Source organism: Rhineura floridana, chromosome 21, assembly GCF_030035675.1.
Source record: "Rhineura floridana isolate rRhiFlo1 chromosome 21, rRhiFlo1.hap2, whole genome shotgun sequence".
Lineage (NCBI taxonomy): Eukaryota > Metazoa > Chordata > Lepidosauria > Squamata > Rhineuridae > Rhineura > Rhineura floridana.
The window spans coordinates 19,731,627-19,756,922 of NC_084500.1; the positions used below are offsets into that span (position 1 = coordinate 19,731,627).

Below are 25,296 nucleotides of genomic sequence, written 5' to 3' on the forward strand. Positions count from 1 at the left end.
AGGAGTGTTTTGCATGAGGGGTGTGGCTTGCATAATAAAGAAGGCAGGGGGAGAGTCCTTTTGCATGAGGGGTGTGGCTTGCCTAGTAAGAGGTAGGTGGGGCTGTGTTTTGCATCATAAGAGCATAGGCTTTGCTTTTTTTGCATAAGGGGTGTTGAGCCAGACTTGGCCTGACTGAGCCCACGGGGCCTGTCCTTTTGGAGACGAAAGGCCCCAGTGGACAAAGTTCTCAGGAAAGGCCTCTTCTGGGCAGCTCCTTGGGCTAACAAGCCATGAAAGTTCTCAGGAACCCCAAGTGAAGCACAGGCCTGCCACCAGCAGGTTGGCCCCAGCTGCCTCCTCCCTGCCCCCCCAACTTCCAAGGGGTCCTCTATGCAAGTTCAGGACACAAGCGGTTACCCCGGAATCAGTGATGGAATGGCGTTGAAAATTGTTTCCCCCCCTATAGGACCAGATTTGGTTGGGGTCACACAGGATGATTTAGCTGGCTGGTGTCACGGGCCGCCTGCCCTTTCTGCCTGCTGAAGAGGCCTGTGACATCTGAAAGCTTTCCTATACCCCCGTAAGCTAGAAGCGGGGAAGCTTTAGCCCTCCAGGTGTTGGTGGACTACACCTCCCATCAGCCCTAGCAAACACAGCCAATGGCCTGGAGGTGGTGGGCTTGTATTTCAGGAGGGTCAAACGTTCCCCACATCTGCCCTGGCCTGACAGAAAAGAATGATACTTTTTTAAAAAATTGCATCTTTCACTATGCAAGACACAGATGGGCTGGCGTCTCCTGTGAGGGGCTTGTCCATTCCTCTTCCAGTGACCCTCTCAGCTGGGCCAGCCCTCTTTCCCCTGTGAACAAAGTCTGGTCCAGTTTATCTTTCTGTGGTAAAAGAAGAGAAATCTCCCTCTCCTCCTCCTGTGTTCTGAACCTCCTTTTTCTCGTGCTTTATGTAAGCAAGCAATAAATCTGTCTTTTCTGGCCTCTGTGGCTGTACAGAGTGTTTGGCCTTTGCACAAGGCTGCATTGTAGTTCTTGAGGTGCAGGAAGGGTTGCAGCAGAGGGGAATAAATCTTGATTCTGGAACGGTCTTGCCCTTTTCTCCAGAGTGGCTGCCAACATCAAAAAGGGCAGGACTCCCTTGCCAGCTCTTCTAGGTGCAGGCCCCCTGCAAGGCTTCTTCTCGCCCTGGCCCTCTACCAATACATATTTTGGGGCTATACTGCATTTATCCATGGAAGGTCCATTTCAGCGCAGCACCTGCTTGACTGACTGAAGACAACTTTTTCAACCTTTTGATTTTGCTGATCCACATTGATTAAAAATGTTTGCTCTTCATTACTGAGATTTCCCCACCCCCTCAATTGTTGATTTTTATTTTTTAAATGGAGCATTGCTGCGTTTTTATGATCTGAACTGCTGGGTACTTCCTTTGGAAATGAAAAGCGGCATGGAAATCTCTTTGATAAATATTTCTCCACCAGTTCTCCCCCACCTCCCTTTCTCTTCTCTGAGGCATTTTAATTCCTGTTAATTCTAAATTATTATATTTTGATTTTAGACTGTACAGTTTTTTGTACAGTTTTGTATTGTGATATACTGTGTTGTGTTATTTTTATTTTTAATGCGCTCTACGTGGGGTTACCCTTGAAAACAGTCCGGAAATTACAACTGGTACAAAACACGGCGGCTCGTTTAATTACGAATAGCCGCCGTTATGATCATATTACCCCAGTGTTATACAATCTCCACTGGCTTCCAGTTATTTTCCGGGCTCAATTCAAGGTGTTGGTATTAACCTTTAAATCCCTATAACCAACAAGATTATAACATTTCTGAAAAGCAATGCCAGCTAAAAACAAAAAGCAGTCATCGTCTTGGTAAAGTCCCCAGAAAATGTCACTAAGAGCAGGGGGCAAAGCAGCAGCACATCTCAGTCTGCAGCTCCTCCTGATAAGGGCCAGGCAGAGGGGTGGGGCAAGGCAGGTGGGAAAGCTTGCCCCTTGATGGTCCCAGCACAGTCTCGCCCCGTTCAATTGGCGATTGAAGCTTGCATGCAAGGCAGATGCTGTACCACTGACCTATGGCCCTTCCCCAAAGGAATGACGTTTGCCACAGAGTGCTGAGTAGACGTGGGGATTGAGGGGAGCCCAGAGAAAAAGTCTGGGGGTAGAGATGACCAGGGCATGACCTGGAACTGGAATGCCATTTTAAAATAATCTAGCAGGACTCAAGAATGCAGTCAAAACCTCATCACTTCCAGACAAGCTGTTGTTTGAGCATTCACCATTATTTGTTTGCACAAAGTTTGTGGAGAGGTTATATAATTCTCGCTGTTTATTGAGCATGCATTGTGATTTGTTTGTATCACGTCTTCTCTTCTTCCAGGCATTTTAGGATGTATTTTTAATTTTTTTTTAAGTGTTTTTAAATGCGTATATTTGTTTTTAATGTTTTTAATTGTTGTAAACCGCCCAGAGAGCTTCGGCTATGGGGCGGTATACAAATGTAATAAATAATAATAATAGTATTTTTAATGTTCACCGCCCAGAGAGCTGTTGCTAGCCGGGCGCTATATAAGCTTAATAAAATAAAATAAAATAAATAAATTGAAACACAAAGCAGTGAAGGACACTTTTGCAGCATCCAGTGCTGGAAACAGGAAGCCCCCCCCCGCCATTGCATGGGGCATAAGAGCTGGCAGCCGAGGCTTCCTTCGCCATTGGCGAGGGGGCAGTGTCCTTGCCCCTGATGGAGAGCAGCAGGGCAGTTATGGGATGCATCCCCCACCCTCCTCGGCTGTCTTGGGTAGCTGTGGGTGGGGCATTCCCTTCTGGGCAACCAGACGCGGCCACATGCCAGTGGCGGGCGGGGCCAGAAGCAAAAGTGGGCAGAGCAATCGTTCTGCATTTTACCTCTGCCGAGCAGGCTAGTTTCTACACACGCTCCTCCAAGCAAGCGGAGGCCCCGTCAGACTTCAAGGGCACAGCTCAGCCAGGCAAAACCTTTGAGGCGTGGAGGGCATTCGGGGAGGGGGCGTGGCCGAGAGAGAGTCCCCAGTGCCAGGCAGAAGGGCTTGGAGGGCCACATTGGACCCTTGGGGCTGGGGTCTCCCTTGCCTAACGGGGGCTGGCCCTGGCCAGTGAACCCTCCTTATGAACAAGAAAAGGGGGCAAAGCAACAGCTTCTTGGAGATGACCCCGAGCAAAGTTGAGGAAGGCTGCAATCCAACGCATGCTTACCGGGGAGTAAGCCCCATTGAGCCCAAGGCGGCTTACTTCTGAGTAGACCTGCATTGGATTGCAGCCTGAGGTGCCCTAGGAAGTTACACTTTTCCTGGATCGCTGCACGGCAGGGGCCTCATGATGCTGCTGGATAAAAACTATTCGCAAGACAGTTTGCGCTCATAATTAATCCACGATTTAAAAAAAGTCCGAGCTCAATAAACAATCAGCAGCGGAAGGGGAGGAGGCGGGGTGGGGCTTCGCACGGAAGTGTGCCCTCCCCTTCTCGCTCGCCCCGCCTCCGGCGCGCTGACGTCACGCGCGCAGCGGCGGTTTCATTCAAACGCGAAGGACCGAGCGCTTTTGTCCCCCTTGCGCTGCGCCCCTCTTCGTGGCCTCGTGGCGGATTCTGGGGGTCAGACCGAGATGGAGCCGGTGAGGGCGCAAGCACAGCTGGATGTGCCTCTGCTTGCACTGTCCAGCTGCCCTGGTTTTTTGGGGGGAGGGAGAACGATTGTGAGGAGTGGAAATTATAAAGAGCCTGGGGGGGGTCGGGAAAAGTGTTTTGTTTACTAATATCCGGCCCCTTCCTGCAAAGAAGCCCCCCCAAGTATGTATGGGGGTGTGATGGGGCTGCCCCTCACCTCGTGCAGAGGAAGGGTCTGCGGAGGAGGCCGGCAAGATTGCTTAGCCCTGTCGGGGGGGGGGCTTGCTGGAAATACGCGTGGAGCTTGGAATGGGTCTGTCCCCTCACTCCCTCGTGTGTGCCATGGGGAATTGCCCTTTTGGGGGGGAGGAGTGGTGGTCGGAGAGGAAGGACCGAGTGGTCTGAAAGCCTCAGGTTGGGGGGGCTATTGGAAATCTCCATGGGGCTTGCAATGGGTCTCCCCCTCCCCATGCTATGAGGGATTCACTAGCTCTCTTTGGGGAGGGGTGTTTCGGGGGATGGCAAACATGGGGGGGATTGGGGGCTGGTTGTTGGGAATATGCATGGGGAAGTGTAGTGGGGCTCCCCCCCCCTTTGGGAAGACGTATGGCGAGTGCAGTGGTGGGTGCATGGAGGTTTGCGCTGCCTTTCTGCGTGTTTCTGTGGGAAGCAAGTGAGGATGAGTCTTGGTGTGGCTTTGGGGCCTGGACAGAAGAAGGTTAACAGGGCCTCCCCCCCCCCACGCCCTTGATGGCCCTGCAATGGTCTCCTTTGTTAAGGAAATGCCCCACAGCTGGAGAGGAGGAACTATTGGGAGGCTGTTCGGGGAGGGGCCAGGGAGTCTTTTGGGACAAGGGCCGTGGTCCAGTTCCCCCCCCCCCCCCCGGCACTCCTGATGGGGATGATGCCATCTAGATCAGAAGTTCCCACACCGTGGTCTGGGAGCTTCATTCAGGAGGCCCACGGCATGGCCACCGTAAATATTCAAATTAAGTTTTGATTGCATTTTTATTGGTGCTTTTATTTCTTATATTGTGTTGTACAATTTGAATTCTCTGGAATTGCAATCTCTCCGGCGCCTGGCAGGGCGCATCACAGTTGCTGCATCAGGCAGAAAAAGTCCTGGAAGGGGTCCGCCAAGGCCCTTGGCCATTTTCAAGTGGTCCGTGCAGGGAAAAGGTTTGGGAGCCGCTGATCTAGTTGGCTTGCCATACACAAAGGGGTGTGTGTGATTGCAATTTGGAGAAAGCGACAGAGAGCCAAATCTGGGACATGTAAAGAAGCACCTTAGGGTGCTGGATGTCTCCCTAGAGATCTGGCATGGGAGCAGGTTGCAGAAATCGAGGTCGGTGATTTGTTTCACCCCACTCCTAGGATCCTCTTGGCTTCTTCTAAAGCAGCCTTTTCTTAACCTGAAGCCCCCACCCCAAATGCTTAGGACGACAACTCCCATCAGCCCCGCCAGCACAGCCATAATAAGTAATATTATGACTACTAATAATTTTCTGTCTGTGAAAAGCCTTCTTTGCCAAGGCAGTTAACAGAGCCAGTCAAAGACTGAAACGGAATCAAAGATGCAATCCAAGATTTGTTTAGGCAACAACATAAATGGTGGAATAATGAAATTGGCCCAAGGAGGGTCACATTTCCTCATTTTCTTCTGGGACAGCATTCTGCCCCTGTGGTGCTGCAACTGGAAAGGCCCCGTATGGTTTATTTTTGTTGCATTTCTGGACTCTCCGTCTCCCCCCAAAAAGCCAGCTTCACAAGAACCCTATGAGGTAGGCTAGGCTGGGAGATGGCAACTGGCCCAGTTTCACTCAGTGTCTGTTTCACCCACTGGCTGGGGGGGATTTGAATCCAGGGCATGTCACTCTAACCGCTATCTCATATTGACTTGTAGCCTGGGAGAGGGCGTTTTCTGTGGCAGCCCCTACGTTGTAGAACTCCCTCCCCACAGAGGTGCGCCTACACAATGTTTACCCTGGCCTTTGTCGCTTGTTTTCAGGACCCCTACCATATTCCTGTGGTTGCGATTTGTTTTAATTGCTTTTCATACTGAATTTTAAACTGCTCTAACCCACCCTGGGTCCTGCTGGTAAAGGCCATGGTGATGATGATATTGCTTTCTTGCTTGCACAGTCTAGAGAGAAACGCTTGCCTCGCAACCTCCGTGAAGACGACTGCCCCAAGGAGGTGGCTGACGTTTGCCTCATGCCAGAAACTCCCAAATGGCCGCTGGACCCCTTCACCCCTCCCCCCCTGCTCCAGGTAAGGCGGGATGCCATACGCATGAGGCATGGTGGGGCTGGAGAAGGAGCTCTTCTGGGTACAGGACTTTAAATATTCCTCCCTCCCACGGCAGGTGCAACCTCTGGGCAAGTGAGGTGGGACTTGCTTGTAAATGGGGACCAAAGAGAAGTTTTCAATCGATGCCTAAAGTGGGCAGGCAGGGCTAGTGTAGCCTCCTGAGGGCTAGCAACTTTGTGGATTTCTTTGCAGGCCTGTTCTGGTGTCCTTCAGGGCTGTCCTTTGTGTGTGGGTGGGTGTACTTACTCAGAAGTAAATCCCTGTTGAGTTAAGCGGTGCTTGCTCCCAAGTAAGCCTGCGTAGGACTGCCCTGTAACTGAAGTCACTTCAGGCTAGCCAGATCAAGTCATGTGCAGTTGTGCAGAGGGGAACTCGGGGCTGACTGTCGCTGGTCTTTACCCCACCAAAATACAACGGCGCTTGTGTCTGGGGAGCAGTTTGTTTGTCTGTTTGTTATGCTGTTCTGATAAAGTTTTTTTAAAACACCCTTTAAAATGTTATGCCACAGAACACAGGTCCTGCTTCCTCCTCCAAGGCTGACGTCAGTGCGGCGTTGGCCCTTGGCTCCATCACCTGGGTGGCCCCGCTGGCTTGGCTGGAAAAGACGCTCATAGATTCTCCTGTTCTGGAGGCTCTCCGGCAAAGTCTCCCAGTCCCTGCACTAAAAAAGGATAAAGGCACCAGCGTCACCCTGGTCTCCATGATGTCTGCAGCGACCTGGATGTCCCCTCCGAGCGTCCCAGAGGCCAGACCAAATGCAGAGGACAAGGATTCTGTTCTGCACCAGGAACTGGATAAGGACGACAGTGCCATGCCGGTCTTTGCAGCGACCTGGATGTCCCCCTTGACCCTCACAGAGGCCGTAGCAAGTACAACCCCAAAGGGCCTGACTTCTTTCTTGGAACAGGAATGGGCTATGGACAATAGCACCACACCAGTCTCTGTGGCATCTGCGGCAGGCTGGATGTCCCCTCCGAGTATCCTGGAGACTGGACCAAATGCATCCCCAAAGGACCTGACTTCTGTCTTGGAACGGGCTACGGACAATAGGACCACACCAGTCTCTGTGGCATCTGCAGCAGGCTGGATGTCCCCCTCGAGCCTCCTGGAGACCAGAGCAGATGCATCCCCAGAGGAAAAGGCTTCCGTTCTGCAACAGGAACTGTGTAAGGACAATAGCGTCACTCCGGTCTCTGTGGCATCTGCAGCAGCCTGGATGTCTCCTATGAGTATCCTGGAGACCGGACCAAATGCATCCCCGGAGATTAAGGCTTCGGTCCTTCAGCAGGAATGGGATAAGGGCAGCAAGACCACTCCAGTCTCCGTGGTGTCTGAAGTGACCCGGATGTCCCCTTTGAATTCCCTGGAGTCTGGACCAAATGCATCCCTGGAGGGCAAGGCTTCTTTTCTACCACAGGGACGGGACATGGATAAGAGCACCACTCCGGTTTCCATGGCACCTGCAGCAATCTGGACGTCATCTCCAGATATCCAGGAGACTGGACCAAACGCATCCCTAGAGGATAAGGCTTCTGCCCTGCGACAGGATCAGGGTAACCATAACACCAGTGCTCCTGTCTCTATGGCGTGTGCAGCAACCTGGATGTCCCCTCTGAACCTTCTGGAGACGGGGGTTAACACCTCCCTGGAGGAGAGGGCTTCGACCAAAGATAGCACAGCGGAGACCGACTCCCTGCTCTGGCAGTAAGTTATACTCCTAAGCTGAGTGCAGCTCCAGGTATTCACTGTGCCCCGTTCAGCTGCTACGTCCTAGTCTAGTAAGGCTTTCTTAATGGGGGGGGGTGATGATGGCTTTGCAGATGGGGCTGAAATAGCAGCTGTGAAGGGGCTCCAGCATCTTTTCTTTACACAAAGAGGCTTAACCCAGATGTAGGATTGGGGACTTGAAGGACAGCTACAGGAGGTGGTGCTTGAAGGACAGCCATTTGAGATGTAAACAGTTCACAATGCCATGCATTGTGTGGCTGGGGGGGGGGTGCAGGGAGGTAAGGATGCTCATTTTTCTTCTCTCAAAACAGTCATGAAGCAAGATGGGGAAGAACACAGATGTTTGGAGGGTTTTTTTTAAGTAATGTTCCTAGTTAAACTTGTGGAACTCACTGCCACAAGATGGTGTGGTGCAACTAGTTAGTACTTTTTTTTTTTTAAGGACAAATTTGGGGCACACAGATCTATTGTAGGCTAATAGCCATGACAGCTAAATATGTATAGCCGGTTTTGAGTATTGAGGTCCCCAATTCCAGGAATGGTGGGGAGTCTGCTGTCTTTGTGCTGTGCTCTGAAAGGCCAGCGGTGGCTAGGCATAATCGGAAATGGGGTGTTCAACCAGGTGGGCCCCAGTTGGCCATACATTGGCAGCTGCCCTGAATACTGGGCCAGACTATCTGTTCATCTAAGCCAATGCGGCCGCCTCTGACTGGCAGCTGCTTTCCAGAGTCTCAAAGAAGGCTCTTCTCCCTATCGCCCTCTACCTGATCCCTTTTTAACTGGAGATCCCTTTTTAACTGAACCTGCATCCTTGTGCATGCCAAGCTGTGGCTCTGCCCTCTGAGCTGTGGTCTCTTTTTTTGTGTCTGTCTGTCCTTAGCTGCTCTCGTGATCAGCTGAGTGGCCTGTCTCGGGCAGAGCTGGAGGGGAGGCTGGAGAGCACCCTTATCATCATGGAGGCCCTCTGTCTGCAGATACGGGCATGCCAGGAACTCCAGCGGCCACCCGCCCACCTAGGACCAGCGGATCAAAGAGACGTGGCCACTCAGACCATCCTCTCTGAGGCCAAAGAGGTAGTCTGGGGAGACATGGGTGGGAATGAGGCAACCTGCCTCAGGGCAGAGGATGCCCTTTAAAAAAGTTCTGTGCAGTCTGGGTTTCTAGTCCTCTGTGACCTGCTTAGATGATGCAAACTCCACAGTTGTGGTAAGGAGTTCTGGACGGCCATCAGATGCCACATCCAGCCATTGAGGGGGCCAGGGGCTCTTTCATCCACCTCACCAGCTCCAGAGATCTCTGCACGTGTGGCCTGCGTGCTTTTTGAGGTTGCTCCATTTTGGAACCTGGAACCTTAGCAGGAGATTTGAAGAGACCCAAAAGCACCCCGGGGCCTCCTCCTCTCTTTCCTTGGGCAGACCTAGTGGGCGCTCAGGAGAGATCCCTTCCTTGCTTGCAAGGGGCGCCGGCATTGTCCAGATCTGACCTTTGGGAAACCGTCTCTCGTGCCCACGAGGTGGGTCCAAGCAGGCAGGCTGTGGCCGGCCCATCCTAGCAACTGGATTCCTTTTGCGGTCAGGCGCGCTCTCTCTGTGCTGGGGTTGCTACAGCCCGTCTTGCGTGGCTGTACGTGACCTGCAGGGGCTGAGCCTGGCTGGCTGCATCTGAGCAACCGTCCCCCTTTGGCCTGTCAGGTGTCCAGATGGTGCTGCATCCGCCTGCAAAACAGAGGGCGGAGAGAGGGGCGGGTGGCAACAGGCCTAGCGTACAACGGTAAATTGCCGCCCCTTTTGCCTCTGGCCCCACCCACCATTGGCCCTCCAAAGGTTGCCAGAAGGGAATGTGGCCCTCAGGCTGAAAATGTTTTATATACGACTTATCTGTACCTGTCAGTCCAAGTGAAGGAGCCCTGCTGAACCTATTCTGGGGGTTTCCTTCCTCTGGAAAGTGCTTTTTGTGTTGATATTTGTAGGAGATGCAGCTGCACCGCGACTTGTGCATGGAGCTCCAAAAGCGCTATCAGTCCCTGCAGAAGACACGCCAAAGCCAGCAGGTGCTGGTGCAGATGCTGGCCACCGCCATTGATGAGATGGTGGGTACGACCTCAGGTTGTGGCTGACCCTGGGATGGCGGTGGGTAGGTTGCTGGCCATGCAGATAGGTCTGAGCTGAGGGTAGGCTCCAGCTTCTACCGTGTCTGGTCATGCTGCCTCCTGGGGCTGATGGGAAATGGGGCTTGTCCAGCAACATCTGGAGGCCACTGATGCTGCCACACACACCCGCCGGCCATTCTTCACTAAACTGTTTCCCTGGATTTAAGTTTCAAGAGGAGAGGGGTTTGAGCGGCGATGACAGCAAAACTTTTCTCCTGGCAGCTGAATCTCTGGGGCTGCTCTGCTGGGGACTCCTCGTTTGAGGAAGTGGGTTTGGCTGCCGATTTTTAGGGGAAAACAACACAGCTGGGGTAGCCTTGGCTGGGTGTTCCCTGACTGGGCTCTTGTTGTACCCCTGCAGAAAGTGTGGTCCTCCGATTCGGTGCTCCGCCAGGAGATGGCAGAAGCCTCCTTCCAGCGCCTTCACGAAGACCGGAGGTCCCTCAACCAGCAGGTGGGAACGGTTGGAGCCCAGAAACCCTCGCGATGGGCTCGTGCTGGAGGTTGCTGCGTGTGGGGTGGTGGAACATTCCAAACGAATCACAATCCCTGAATGAGTTGGGGGTTAGCTCAGATGTACTCTGTGGAAATGATTCTCTTCCTGCTTCTTCTGTCCAAGGGGGAAAAAGCACTTGAGTCTGTTTCTGGTGGGGGTCACTGACCTGGTCTCTTTTGCAGCAAAAGCAAGTGGGGGACTTGATCTCTCGTTGCCTTGGAAGGTGGTGCCAGAAAGAGGAAGCAATGAAGAAGGCCCTAAAAGCCAAGGAGGCGGTGAGTAGGAGGCCAGGGCTCTGCCCCACGGATTATGTCTTCTGTCCCTCCCACCCCGACTCTGAGGTCTAGAGGCCGGCAACTGTGTGTGCAATTACACCCTATAAAAGGATAGGGAACCTGGTGCCCGCTGAGTCAAACCGTTGGTCCATGTACTTCAGTGTTGCCTGCACTGACTGGCAGCAGCTCTTTCGGGCGGGCCAGCCCTACCTGGGGATGCCATTGGGGACTGAACCTTCTGCAGGCAAAGCAGGGCCTCTGCCGCCGAGCAATGCTTAAAGTAAGGTCCCAGTCCTCATGGTTCTCAATAAGCGGCTGATTTAAACAGGAGCGTGGGTCTGCCTAGGTCAGGGTCGCTGCACTTTGACTCTCCAGGGTTTCAGGCCCTCCCTGGGGATGCCGTTGGGAGCTGAGCCTGGGCTCTTCAGTATGCCAAGCAGGTGCCCTTCCCGTAAGCGTGGCGAACTCTTTGTGCTCCTGCTAGAGCGTGTCCTTGGCCTGCGAGACGCCTCTTGCTTGCCCAGGTGGAGAGCGGCGTGTGTGGGAGAGACTTTTGCATGGCTGGAGCGTCATCAGCTGGACAAAGCCGTGGGTAGGCGACCTGTTGCCCTGCCCAGCTGTTGCTGAACTCCCAACCTGCATCAGCCCCAGCTGCCACCATGACCAGTAGCCAGGGATGATGGGAGCTGTAGTGTGACAACATCCGCAGGGCAACCCGGTTGGCTGCTCCTGGTGGAAAGTCAACGGTTGCATCTGTGGCCCCTCCTCCTTCTGGGACTAGCCCCACCCACCGCCTCCCTTTCGCCCAAGAGGGCTAAAGCGAAGCCCCCCACCCCGTAGACAGACCCTCCTCTAAATAAGCCCCATTAAATAGGGTGAGGTTGTGCAGTTAGTCTATCCATGAAAGAAATCAATCTCCCAGCCAGGGATTTTGACATTCCCAGTTGAAGAGTTTTAGTGGACTGGTTCTGTGCGTCTTTTAAAGCTGCTTTTAAAAAAAAAAAGAATCCGCTGTACCTCCTGTGTGTTCGGCTTTGTTGCACTGTTGATTTTTATGAATTATTTTGTAGGGGTTTTCTAAGTGCTGTAAGCCACTCCTAAGATTGCATTCACAGCGTGAGGTATGAATCCTCTGAATGAAAACCTCCTGTGTGGTTTTCTTCTCCCTCCGTGCAGGCGGACCGGGTTCTGGAGCTGTTCCGGAGCCACGCCGGGGACCGGATCCGGCAGCTGGAAAGGGGCTTCAGGGCCCAGCAGCGTCTCCACGGCCTGCTGGAGGAGGCGAGTGAGCTGCAGGTGAGGGGGGAGTAGAGGGGCCTCGGGTTTGGCCAGGCATCGAGGGTCTTTGGCAGAATATAATAAAAGTAGATATGCCGGGGATTGAACCAGTGACCTCCTGCACATAAAGTAGGTGCTCTTTTGTTGAGCACCATCCCTCCTCATTTCTGCATCAGTGGATAGACTTGGGGTAATTGTGCATATTTGGCCACAGGGTCTTTTTGTTTTAAAAAATACATAGGAAGGTGCCTATTGGTCTATCCGGCTCAGTACTGTCTACACTGACTGGCAGCAGCTCTCCAGGGTGTTAGGTGGGGGGCATTCGCAGCCCTTCCTAGAGATGTCCTTGGGGATTGAACCTGGGACTTTCTTCCTGAAAGGCAGGGGCTCTATCACTGAGCTATTGCTGTTTCCCGACAAACATAAAATGTGTGGAAGCCTGTTTGCAAGGCTTACCGAAACCTTACAGGGCAGAACGGGGGATGAGTGAGACTGATCAATGGACCTAAGGCAGGAGTTGCTATCCAAAATATTTGGAGGGCACCAGGTTGGCAAAGGCTGGCATAGACTTTTCAAAGCCTGGTTTGCAAAAAAAAAAGGGGGGGAGGGGTGTCTCCTCAAGTCCCCAAACGAAGTTTCTAAAGTGGATACTTTTGGAGACAAGGAAACGCTGCGGATGATTTCTGTGGTCAGTGGTGCAGATTTGTTCAGTGGACTAATCCTAGTCATTCAAAGCTCCACCTACTCCGGGAATTCTTTGGAGAGATCCACTGGGATGAGGATCAACAGAAAAATGCTATATAATAAAAAATATTTGTTATGCGATGAAAAGTATTGTGATGATCGTGGATACTGTACAGTAGTACCTCAGGAAAGTAGATATGTTCCTGGACGTCACTTCTTTAACAGAAACGTTGGGACCAGAGGTAGGAATCGCATCGGAAGAATAGGGAAAGGTTCCTACACCACGAAAACAAAGAGGATTTCAAAATATTTCAGGAAACTTCTTATTCAAAACTAACAATACGCATGTCTGAAATGAAACAACCAGGTCAGGTCAGCCTTGCATACAGACCCCTTGAAAGCTTCTTCCAGGGATGCCTGCCTTGCCTGTTTTCTTTTATCCTGGAGCATCTTGTTATAGCAATCTAAAGCTCTGAGCACAGTTCTCCTCTCCATACACTCGAGCAGGCCGGCAAGGGGCAGCCGCTACCGACCCCTGTGCTTGGTCTCTCTGCCACCCTCCCCTGCACTCGAGCAGATGCGTCTGCAGTAAACAGTGCCTCCAGGGCACCTGAAGCACTGTTTACTATGGAGGTGTCTGTGCCACCTGGCAAGGAGTGCCATTCCAGCCATGTGTGAGAGAGCTGCCTGCAGCAACCACAATCAAGCAGACAAGGAGCCACATCAGAATGTGCAGCCCCCACACACACACCCAAAAGAGACTTTGTTACAAGGAACTTCTTTATCCTGGAGGATTTGTTAACTGAGGTATTACGGCAGCTAATTTACAATATATACATGTATATTACAAAATACGTACGTCGTTTCTTGTAGTTGCTGTTATTTTTTAAGGAACAGAATATAAATCTTTTGTAAAAACCTGGATGCTTCTGACAATGTGAAACACTCTTTTTCTTCCACCAGCTGACTCTTGTCCCCCTCCCCCATTTTTGTTTTTGCAGGCTGACCTCTCTGTTGGGTACGGCAAGCACTTGGAGCAAGAGAGCTGCCTCGCCACGGCCCTGCAGAGCAACTGGGCCCAGATGTCCCGTGATGTGAGTGCTGCCCCATAGCCTTTGGGCTTCCTGGCTCCCTTTTTCTCCCCCCCCCCACCTTTGCCTAACAGGGTCTTGTGGTCTTTCTCTCTCGACAGTACGAGGCCTGGAGGAACATGACAGGCAGATTCCGGGCCACGATGAGGCGGATGCAGGAGGAGGTGGGGGCTGCCCGGCGCCAGTTCACCCAGCACAGTGAGGCAAGTCCGCTTCCTCTGTAGAACTGGAGCAGGAGGATCACAGAGGGGCACCTGCCTGAATTGCTCTATCCCCAGGCGGGCAAGGGTTGGGGGTAGGTAGGGGTTGCCCTTGTCCCTGGAGAGTGGAGGAGAGAAGTGGAGTTCTGCCATTCCTGCTGATTATAAAAATGGTACTGGGGACTGCAAAGTGCTCCTGTTCAGGGAGCCAGCCAGCCACGCCCTTTTCTAGGATGCCCAACCAGCTGCACCCTCTTCCACGGTGCTCCATTCTGTTCCCCTCCCCACCCTGCCCCCAGTGGGCAACCAAGATTCAATGCCCACTGAGCATGCCTGCAGTTTTCCCACCGCCCACCCCTTTTTAGAGTTTGCATAAATAAATAAATTTCAAAGCACTATTGCAAACCTCAGTGCTCTCCTAAGGTGGCTGATTTCTCCTCCTTGCATCAGGATGGTATTGTTTCCCCACAGTGGCCAACCAGACGCCTCTGGGATAGCGCAAAGACATTTGCCCTCTCTCACTGTCCCCCAGTAACTGGTGCTTGGAGGTAGACTACCCCTGAACCTGGAGGTTCATTGCCATAGTGTCCAGTTGCCATAGGTAGCCTTACCCATTTTCCTTTGTGGTGTGCAGGTCTGTCAGAAGCTAGAAGAATGCACGCTGGAGCTAGTCTTAGCCCTGGGCCGGGTGAATGAGCTGCTCACGGCAAAAACTCACCTGCAGACAGGTAAGAGTGGACCTGTGGCTTTGCTCCAATGGAAAGGCCAATCTGAAAGTTTGTGACCGATGTTAGACGCAGGGTTTTAAGTCAAGGACTTCTGGCGATGTGCTAAACTTTATACAAAGGGTTCTTTTCCCCCAAACCTGTCAGACCTTTCCTTTAGGCCAGTGGCAAGGTAAATAAAAGGGTAAAAAAATATGTCTAGTTAAATTTTAAATGCTGTAAAAACCTTTTTCCCCCCTTCTAGTAGCCAAAAGTAGTAAAACTGTAATATGTGGCCTTGGGGAAGGGAAATTCAGTAAAGTGCAATTAATAGTGTCATTCCAATCTGTCTGAATCCCTGGAGAGCCACTGCCAGTCAGTGTAGACAGCAGTAAGCTAGATGGACCCACTGCTCTGACTCTGTATAAGGCAGCTTCCTCTGTTCCAGGTTCCTTGGAGAGAGCGACAGTCTGAAGTTTGTGTGCTGAGCTAGTGGCTCCCATGTCAGCGGGGCAGTGGAATCCGCTCCGGGTTTTCGTCTGAGCTGGCCAAGGTGCTGAGAACATTGGACAGCTCCTTGGAAGTTCAGATGAAAACCCGGAGCGGATTACACTGCCTCACTGGCATCAGAGCTGCAACTGGTGCCCACTGAACCTTTTTAGATGGTGCAGTTTGGGTCTCCGTGTGTGTTTGGAGAGTGTTGCCAAGTATTGTTGACCCTGCACTCTGTCCGCAGAGCTGGAGGACACACAGGAGAAGGTGACTGTTGCGGAGCGGAAGCAGGAGCAGCTGCGAGAGGAGAAGGAGATCCTGTCCCAGCAGCTCTTAGAAAAGCAGGGGGTCATCCAGAAACTCGAAGTGGAGGCAAAGCGGTGAGCCTTGATGCATGTCCCCCCCTCCGCCAGCTGCTATTCTCCTCTCCCCAGATATGATTTGTGTGTGCTTGCGCTTGCCCCCTTGGTTTTGCTCTCTCACCAGGGGGTGGTACTCTCTGATATGGGGGTGGCGGGCGAAATGCACTCTGCACATCCTCTGGGAGTCACTTCATGGTGCGCCAGCCCTGCATCATGTGCAGCTGCAGCCTATTCATTTATAATTTAAAAGCATTTGCAAACTGCATTAGACTTTTAAAGTCTCTAAGCTACGTGGGCCAGCAGTGTGACTTGCTGTAAGACCCCTTTTCTCACACTGTGGAACTTGAGGGAGGTGTGGGTGCTTGTGTGCACGCTTTCCCCCTTCCCTGAGGGAGTGCAGAAATCCACCTCCCCTAATTAATGCCACATTTTTCAGGCTGTCTCAGGAGAAGGCGAGGGTGGAGCAGGAGCGCGACAGTGTGCAGCGAGACGCTCGCGAAGTATCAGACTGCCGGGAGGTATGAAGACAGGCAGGCATGCGTGGACGGTGGCGAGGGAGCTGGTGCAATGAAGGACACCTGTCACGGGGCTGACCAGGGGGCTTCCTATCAGAACTTTCTGGGTCGCTGCGGGATGGGGTACATGTGAGGCTTGTAGCTCAGTGGTGGACCCCGGCTTTGCATGCAGAAGGTCCCAGGTTCGATCCGTGATGGCTTCTCCAAGTAGGGCTGGAAATATCCCCTAGCTGAAACCCTGGAGAGTCTCTGCCGGTCAGTGTAGAGTGTATTGAACTAGCTGGAGCAATGGTCTGACTCGGTTTTGCTTGTGTGAGGGTGAAAGGGGTGGCGAAAGAGGCAGGAGAGTTTGAGGAGGTGAGATGAGGAGGGAGAGATGAGGAGTTTGGTCATGTCGATGCTGCTTGCTGGGTGACGGACCTCCTCAGCCCCCTCCTTCAGTTTATAGAGCAAGAAAACCAGATTGCCCGCCGTCAGCTCACGGAGACGGAGGAGGAGTTGAAGGCCAGTCTCTCCACTCTGCGGGAGCGCAGCGCCCAGCTTGAGGATCTCAAGGATACCCATGAGAAACTTCAGTAAGCCCCTCTTCTGACCCGGGATTCTGTGGCTCTCTTTCCCAAAGAGAGAGCATGGGTTGGGTCTCCCTGCTCTCCATGGCGCAAGCCAAAACCAACTCTCCTCTCTCTCTGTGTCTCCCCCAGGCAGGAACAGGAGGCTGTTGGCAAGGAGTTGGCCGGCTCCAAAGCTGAGATTCAGAGCACCAGGGCCAGCATGGCAGCATTCTCCAAATCCTTGCTGGAGGTTGAGGAGGCTCAAACACAGTTCCTGGAAATAGCCGGTTTTCTCAGGGCAGCGCTGCGAGGCGAGGTAAAGCCACCTGCGACAACAGCATCCTGCCTTCTCCAGGTCTGCTGGCCCAGGGCCGCCCGGGCCTTCATGGCAGCTCCCCTGATGCGCCGTTGTTTTGCAGGTGGTTGACATGGCCCCGAGGAGCAGAGCTTGCACGCCAGGGCGGTACACCCCACACCGTGGCTTGGGGGCTTCCTTCGTGGACAGCGTTCTGCAGGCTGCAGCAGAGAAAGGTGTGAGGGCCTGTCAGCTCCAGGTCGTTTGTCATTAACGTTACATACCAAAAAAAGTGTATCCTGATTGCTATTGACTATAATTTATATCCTGCCAACATGCTAAACTGGTTTCTTCTATGATGATGATGATGATGTTGCTTAGAGTGACTTTAGTTAAAACTCAGTAAAAAGAAACACTGTCAATACAGCCCTAAAATGCGTCTGTACATTAAAAACCATTTGGAAACGAGCGCAATTGATTCATAAAAACACGTCAAACACAAGTAGAGATGCAGAGGGAGAGGAACTGCTCCTGCCCTGGCAACTGAGTTACTCACTAGTATCAAAACAGTTATAAAATATTCACACATAATTATTTCAACATGCTTAATATACACTCTCTGGACCAATCCTACATTTGCATCCCTCTTTATCAAAACAAGTTAATTCACTCCAACGCGTTAGACCTTCTCTTTGGGGGGCACTTCAGAAGGCACCTCGCTGCCCTCACAGGGCCGGACATGGCAGCTGTTGCGCTCCTCCAGGCTTTGCTGAACTCCAGCTCCCATCATCCACCCGGACGGTTGGCCTTGCTGGGCCTGCTGGGAGCTGGAGTCCAGTGACGCCTGGAGGTCCTGCTGTGAGACCTGGAAAGGATTTGCTTTTAGGGGGCACCCCATTGCAATGCCACCTCCCTCCTCGGGACTTAATTCTGGGCCTGGTGGTTGCAATTCCACTCCCGCTCCTGACTTGTTCCTGCCTTCTGCTCCCTTTCAGATGTGGAGACTCCTGGCATCTGGAGCGATACCACCGCGTTTACCAAAGCCGCCCCAGTGGCTCTGCCAACACCAGCAGGTAACACCAGCTGAGGATTAGAATCCCCTTTGACTCTGGTGCTGCCAGGATTTTGGGGAGGGGAGGGGCAGCTCTCGGTCCCCTCCCTCCCCAGTCCTGGTAAGATATTCTTGCACGCTGGCAGTGTGGCCAGATCACAGGTCACTCAATGACCTGTTTTTATAGCGCAAGAACATATCGATCTGTTGTCGTTACATTTCTACTGGATACTCCCTCCAAGGATCCTCAAGGTGGTAGTGTTCACAGTAGGGGCTCCTCTCTCCCCCTTTATCCTCGCAACAACCCTGCAAGGTAGGTTAGGCCAAGGACAGGGAACCCTTTCCAGCATGACCATAGGTCAAGGATACATTTCTGCTAGGCAAAAACACTCAAGGAGTGTGCAAAGCAGGGCCAGCGGGGCATGCTCTGGAGAGGGTTTCGAGGGCCAGACAGGGAGGCCTTGAGGACCACGTTTGCAGTTCCCCACCCTAGCTTAGGCCAAGAGAGAGTGACTGGCCCAAGGTCACCCAGGGAGTTTTTTCCACCCACAAGGAAGGGTTCAAATCCAGACTGCCTTCCTCCCAAATCAAACACCTGAGCCCCTAGAGCACGCTTTGTGTGTGTGTGTGTGTGTGTGTGTGTGTGTGTCTTACATTGACCAATTTTGTGTTATTTTTCAAATTGGGTTGTAGTTTCCCCCACTTCCCCCTGCCTGCGTATTGCATTAAAATTCTGCTCTTCAATCAAGGGCAGTAACTCGTAACTGCACGCAGCCCCAAGAAAAAGACTCTGGCCTGAAACTCTGCAGAGCTGCTGCCAGTCTGTGCAGTCAGTACTGAGCTAGGTGGACCCATGGGTCTGACCCAGTATGAGGCCGCTTCCTCTGTTCCCATTGTTTTGTTGCAGCGTGATTTGAATTGCTAGACAATGTTGTTTCTGTCCTTGTGTCGCTTGGGGGATATTTATTTCATTCGTTTTGCTGTTAACCTACTTCCTTTTGGAAGGAAAAGGTGTGTGCGTGCGTGCGTGCGTGCGTGCGTGGGTGCACGCGTGCGCGCATCCAAGTGAAGTGGCTTTGGGGTTGTGTCCGCAGAGCTTGAAGCGAGGCTTGCTGCTTGCGCCCAGGACCTGCAAGAAGCCGCGGAGCAGCTCCGCCTCCTGACGTCCCGGCACCAGAGAGCCGCCCAGGAGGAGGGCCAAGGTCTCCGTGCGGAAAAGTGAGTGAGTTTGGGGGGCTGATTTAGCGCTGGAGCCCCGGGAATGTTAGGCGGACTTTGCCACTCCAGACCATCTTTCTCTGCTGGGAGAACAGAGAGAAGCACCAATTTATTCTTCTTCTCTGTCCTGCCCTTCCTCCTGAAGGCAGCAAGTACATCAATAACACAAAACATTTTAGAAAGCATCAGAAGAGCCCTGTGACTGCCGGGTCAGGCCACACACCCCACTGACCCTGCTTCGCACCCGAAGGGTTTGTGGCCTGGCTGGGAATGTGCCTTTGAACCTGTGGCAATGCCTCTTGCTTACCTGGATGGGGGATGGAGAGGGGGAGTGCGGAGAAACTAGCCCGTTGGAGAAAGATAAAGTTGGCAGGAGTTGCTCCACCACTGGCATGCGGCCCCCGGAAGGCTCCCTGGAAGAGTCTGTGGCTCTTGGGTTGCAAAAAGGCTTCCCCGCCCTGTGCTGCCTGATTGCTGGAGACTGAACACGGGGCCCTGCCCTCCGTGCGCCAAGCAGGGGCTCCCTCCCACTCTCCGCTTCCTTTGTCCTTCCTGCAGTGCGCAGTTCAGGGGCCAGTTGGAGAGCCTTGAAAAGCAGCTGGAGGCCGAGACGGATTCCCGGGACGCCAGCATTGCCAAGCTGAGCAAGACTCTGCACACGCAGAGGCAGGTGAGCAGGCGAGGGGGCAGGTTCCGGGTCAGGCTGGGGCCGCAGGGCTTGGAGGATCTGGGGCACGGATCAGCTGGGGACCCACTGCTAGAGCATCGCGGCAATGAGGGAGCTGGCCTCTCTCTCAGTATTGCTGGCCCCATAAACGTGCCTCTCTCTGTAGTTACTTGGAGGTCGTTCTGCAGCCCCAAAGCAGGGTGGAACAGCTGAAGCTGCCTTAATGCTGTAATCAGGCCGTTGGTCCATCTAGCTGAGGATTGCCTGCACTGACTGGCAGCAGCGCTCCAGGGCTCCTTTCCAGCCCTCCTTGAGGATTGAACCCAGGACATTTTGCATGCAAAGCGGGCGCTCTGCCACTGAGCTGTGGCCCTTCCCTGACTCGTGAGGAGCGTAGGAAACTGCCGTATACAGAGTCAGACCCTTGGTCCATCTAGTTCAGTACTGTCTGCACTGACTGGCAAGGGCTCTCCAGGATTTCAGGCAGGGGCTGGGGACTGAAGCTTGGGGCCTTCTGTAGGAAAAGTAGGTGCTGTGCCAAAGAGCTATGGTCCCGCCTTTTAAAAACAAACTGAGATGCTAGTCCTCATGGACCTGAATCAAGAGTTGGAATTGTATTAGGCAGCTTCCTATGTCCCTGAGTCGACTCAGTAGTGCCTGCACTGACCGGCAGGGGCTCTCCATGGTTTCAGGCAGAGGGCCTCTCCAGCCCTACCTGGCACTGAAACTAGGGCCCTCTGCATGAGGGCAGGGACTCTGCCTTTGAGCTGGGGTGGCAGATGCTGGCTGGGTGGGTGTGCCTGTCTTGCCTTGTGGGGTGAGCTTCCTTGCAAGGGGCTGCTTAAACCCCCGGCCTGGACAGCGGCTGCACCAGGGCTGACCACCTTTCACGGAGCTGTCCAGGGTGCTGAAAGTCCAGACTGAAACGCGGAGCGGCTTCCACTGGCTCTCTGACATGGAGCCGCCGCTGCTTGGGAGTGTGCGTGTGTCTTGCGGTGGCGAAGCCACTGTGAGCTCTTCCCTTTCTCTGCTTCTCGCACACAGACCGAAAAGGAGCTTCAGGAAGTTCTCTGGGACCAGGACAGGAGGCTGCAGCTGCTGACTGACCAGAGCGGAGAAGTCATGGTACGGACTGTGGTTTCCTCTTGCTTAGTGTTATCTGCTCTGACTGGCAGCAGCTCTCTGGGGGCTCTGGCAGAGAAGTACCTTTCCTCGCCCTCCCTGGAGATGCCATCGGGGATTGCACCTAGGCCACTCCGGATGGCAGGGAGCTGCTCCAGCACAGAACTCTGGCCCTTCCTTTGGAAAAACCAATAAATAAAGATTCTAGTCCTCATGGTCTGGAATAACAAGGGACATTTAAATAGGAGCCTTCTTCCAAGGCAGGCCCCTGGTGTCCATCTGGCTCAGTAGGGCCTACCCTGACTGGCCTATGCTGCCCCTACAGCAATTTCCTGCCCTTCTCTGGAATAGCCCCCCCCTTTCTCTACAAAAAGGGCCGGATTGCCAATCTGAGGCAGCTGCTGACCCCGTCGTTCCCCCACCCCGGCTCTCTGTCTCTTCTTTCCCCAGAGGCTGCAAGAGGAGGTGGCACAGCTGCAGCTCGCTCTTCAGAAATCCGAAACGACGACCTCGGCGCTGTGGGAACAGCTGAGGGGCCAGAACCCTTCTGGAGCAGATTCGGTCCAGGAGAAAATCTGGCTGCGGCAGGAGGTGCTGGCCCCAAGGGGGGGAGGGGAGGGGTTGGGGGGTTGGGAGACTTAAAAAAAAATCCTGCTGCATTCTTGCTCGTTTTTTATTTATTTAAAACAAAACGAGATAAAGTCTGTTTTTCTTCATGTTTAGGGAGTGGAGAATCAGCAGTGGGGAGGCTAGACCCTTCCCCTACTCCCCTCCCTTTTCCTGCTGTGATGCTCCCCACCCCTCCCGCCTGTTTCTCCGTCTCTGTCCCCTGCTTCAAATCCAGCTGTTTGAAAGGGGTGTGGACTTTTTTTTGTTAAGATGGAGTCTTCTTGTTTCTCCAGGTGGGGAAACTGAGGCAGCTCCTTCTCCAGAAGGACGACGAGAACATCGGCCTGGTGACGAGGAACCAGAGCCAGGTGAGGACCTTGACCAAGGGTGGGGGAACACGTGTGTGCCGGAAAGGACCCTTCTGTGGGGGGGGGGGCGGGAAAGTGGTCGCCCTTGCATGGACGCGGGTGCTTCCGCCAGGGGAAGAGAAACACCTCCCCCCCCCCATTTTGACTGTGGTCTCTTAACTGCCCCCCCCCCGTTTTGACTTCCAGGTGAGGTACCTGGAGGAGCAGGTGTTTCATGCCCAGCAGGGACTGAGGAGGCTCAGGAAGACGGAGGTGGAGATAAAGGAGGTGAGCACCATTTGGGGGGTCTGGGACATCCCAGATTCTCTCTGCCCCCGACTCGGACTTGTTTCCCCTCCCTTTTTTTAACAAAAGCCTTGGGGCTCATTACATTGGGCGGGGGAGCTGTGTGGTTATCAGGACTGCGTTACCCCCCCCCCGCCCATTTAGCTGGGAGAGGGGTGGGGGAAGGAGACCTTGCATCTCCCCCCCCCCGAGGGTTAATTCTGCAGGGTGCTGCGATGCCTCCCCCCTCCCCATCAATGCCTCAGCGGAGCTATCAATGGGGGCAGGCATCGCCGCACCCTGCTGAATGCCCCCCCATCGAACAGCTGATCATCAGAGGGGGGTGAGCATGGGGGGGGATACGCTGCAACCTGCTTTCATAAGGAAAAGTGCCTGGCAACCCCCCCCCCACCCCGATCGCTCCCTGGACTGAACAGCTGATCATCTGATAGCAAGCCTGCGCGGGGCAGGTCTGCAAGGGCCCTCCTGCACGATGGTGCCTTGCAAGCCAGCATAGTGCAGGCAGGCAGGAGAGCTGCGGCTGCCTCTTCCGCCTGCCTGACGCCCCGCAGGTCGCTCTGGGTCACCAAATCCGACCCGCAGCGATCCGTGGCTGTCAGAACCCGACCTGTCCAAGGCCCAAATGGGCACGAATGCGGAGCATAGCCCTGGTGGTCCTGGTCCAGGTGCTGCTGGACTCCAGCAGGACAATCCAGGAGGATTATGGGAGTTGTAGTCCAGCATCATCTGGAGGGGCCACAGGTTCCCTTCCCCCTCCCCCCAGCTTATTATATTTTACTTCATTAAAGTGATAACCTCCCTCCACACCTTCAACGCAAAGCAAAGCAAAACAGAAACAAAACCACTCCCCGTAGCTTGTAAAATCATCCAGAGTCCTTCTCATGTGCTGCCACTATGGCCAAAAACATAAATTAAAGGGGAACAGAAGATGGGAATATCCTGATGATCTCGTGGGAGCTGGGTGGTTATGGCAAATGGGTGGTCCTTCCCAGGACGGGAGGGAGTAGATGCAGCAAGCAGCGTCCTCAGGCTTAAGGGGCTAGTCCTCTTGATCCTGTGGGTCAGGCTGGCAGAGACCACAAGCCGTAGGACAGCCGCTGCCAGCCAGTGGTGGGAGCCCTGGGCTAGATGGTCTGATGCTCTGACTGGCAGCTCCCTCTCTTCCTAACGCCACCCCGCTTCCTCCCTGTTCCAGGCGCTGTCCTCCTTGCCCGCTGACGTTGCCAGCCTCGTTCCGGTGCGCTCCCTTCTCAATCTCCTGGCATGAAGCCGGCCGAGGGTGTGTTGGGGCCTTTCAATAAATGTTGTGTGTTTTTCAAGGATTGTTCTGTCTTCATGCATCGAAAGGCCACGCAGGAGGGGTCTTGCTGAAGACCAATAGCTGTTGCTCCATGCGGTTTGGTCAGACCTCTGGAAAGGTCCTCTTGGGCACACCTGGAGCTGCCGGATGCCCTCTTTCCCCATCTAGACCTCTGCTGCTTCCTCTGACTCCGCCCTTGCCCGCCTGGTGCCCTCCAGATGTTGTGGCCTACAGCTCCCCCCAGCCCAGCCCAGCTGGCTGCCTCCAACCGGAAACCATTCTCAGACAGGGGAAAGGTTTTCCTCCCACCCACCGCCTTTAGGGAAGGGCAGCAGCTCAGTGGTACAGAGCCCCTGCTTGGCATGTAGAAGGTCCTGGTTCAGTCCCCGGCAGCATCTCCACTTAAGTCTGGGAAAGCCTTAAAAAAAAAAAAAAAGTCTGAAAGCTGGGGGAGCTGCTGCCAATCAGTGTAAGCAATACTGAGCTCCATGGAGCCAGGGTCTGACATGGGCATTAGGCAGCTTTGCCTGTGCCCAAGATCCTTTTAACTGGCGAGGCCATTGGGGATTGAACTGGGACCCTTCTGCATGCAAAGCACACACGCATCCGGAGGCCTTCGCTTATGAAGAAAGCCTTCCAGACGATGCCCCGGGCATCTGAGCGGCACAGGCGCGGCTCTTCATGGGCCTCCTGGGACAGCCTGGCTGGATCAGGGCCGGCTTCTCCAAGGGCATTGATGGAAACTTCCCCCTTGTATGGCCACAAGAGCCGGAATTCCCCTTGCGGGGCTTTCTCCCCCCCCTTTCAAGACTGGAGTCAAGGGAGAGTAGAGCTCCACAGTGACAGCTTCTGCCCAGGCCAGCTTGTCCCCCCTCCTCCTCCTCTTCTTTTGTTTCTCAGTTGATTTGTTGTTTTTCCAGGACTTTCCCGCCTTTGCACCTCCCAGTTCTGAGCCACTTCTGTCCTGGTCCTCAGCCTGGTTTATCCCCCTCAAGAAAGAAGGTGCTGGATCCTTCCCATCCCCCTGCCCTGCAGTGCCCTCCGTTATGGATGACCTAGCTTGGATGGGGAAGGGATTACTGGGTCCGACAGCGGCCTAGATCCCTTCAGCTCCACAGCCCAGTTCAGGAGCATTTCTGGGGCTGGAGCCTGAGTTGCAACCTGCTTTCCCTCCACGCACACCCCATTTAATAAAAAAGAGGGTATGCACACATGCCTGGCCCTCCCCACTTGGCCTGGACAGAGGGGTCTGGCTGGTGCAAACTCCAGGTAAAAGCTGGATACTGAAACAGGCCTTTGGGGTCCTGTGGGCTAAAATGCTTAAAGTTCTTAAAGCATTTTAAAAAAAATAATTCTGCATCCTGTAAGCGTGATGCAAATTCGCACCTTTTTAAATTAATTTCTTACATTTATATCTTGATGTTCCTCTGAGGTGGTGTATGTGGTTCTCCTTGCCCCCCACTGCTGTCCCATCCTCACAATGACCCTGTGAGGTAGGCTAGGCTGAGAGGTAATGACTGGTCACTCAGTGTGCTTTGCAGGTAAGTTGGCTGTTTTGAGCCCTGGTCTCCCAGGTCCTGGTCCGGCACTCAAAACCTCTACCCCACACTGCATTTTGCATAACCCTTTTCTGTTGTTGCTGGTTGGGTCACAGTGCTTGAATTGAGGGTGGTGGTAGTGGGCATGGAGGCCTTTAAGGAGGTCCCCTGGCATGCCCTCCCCCATTTTAGCCAAATAATGGTAGTCCTGGCCTAAAAGCTAGCTAAGGGAACCAGTCGCGAAAGAAAGGGGGCAGAGTATAGTTCAATCATTGGTGGCCTAAGGCGCACGCTCCCCTCTTCCCAGGCGACTAAAAATCTTATTCTGTTGCTTCTCGCAAAGGAGACGTGCAACCTTTCAAAATATA

At 53.6% G+C, this 25,296-nt stretch overlaps 1 protein-coding gene across 1 annotated transcript; it reads left to right on the top strand.

Moving 5' to 3' along the window:
• Positions 1-3,258: 3,258 nt before the first annotated feature.
• SPAG5 (sperm associated antigen 5) lies at positions 3,259-23,409 on the top strand. The gene is made up of 24 exons (XM_061605152.1): positions 3,259-3,648; positions 5,783-5,911; positions 6,459-7,654; positions 8,559-8,751; positions 9,648-9,767; positions 10,189-10,281; positions 10,506-10,598; positions 11,775-11,894; positions 13,562-13,654; positions 13,753-13,854; positions 14,486-14,579; positions 15,292-15,427; positions 15,846-15,927; positions 16,366-16,499; positions 16,626-16,791; positions 16,895-17,006; positions 17,766-17,843; positions 18,916-19,039; positions 19,598-19,709; positions 20,751-20,831; positions 21,279-21,419; positions 21,731-21,805; positions 21,992-22,072; positions 23,286-23,409. Exons 1-24 carry the CDS (start codon positions 3,640-3,642, stop codon positions 23,355-23,357), a joined length of 3,636 nt encoding a protein of 1,211 aa, XP_061461136.1. The 5' UTR covers positions 3,259-3,639; the 3' UTR covers positions 23,358-23,409.
• Positions 23,410-25,296: the final 1,887 nt, after the last annotated feature.

Bases quoted from the DNA above. Each gene is read 5' to 3' on its own strand.
- SPAG5 (XM_061605152.1), top strand. The intron at 10,282-10,505 runs GTGGGAACGGTT...TCTCTTTTGCAG, and splicing joins GGAGGTCCCTCAACCAGCAG to CAAAAGCAAGTGGGGGACTT. The intron at 13,855-14,485 runs GCAAGTCCGCTT...TGTGGTGTGCAG, and splicing joins AGTTCACCCAGCACAGTGAG to GTCTGTCAGAAGCTAGAAGA.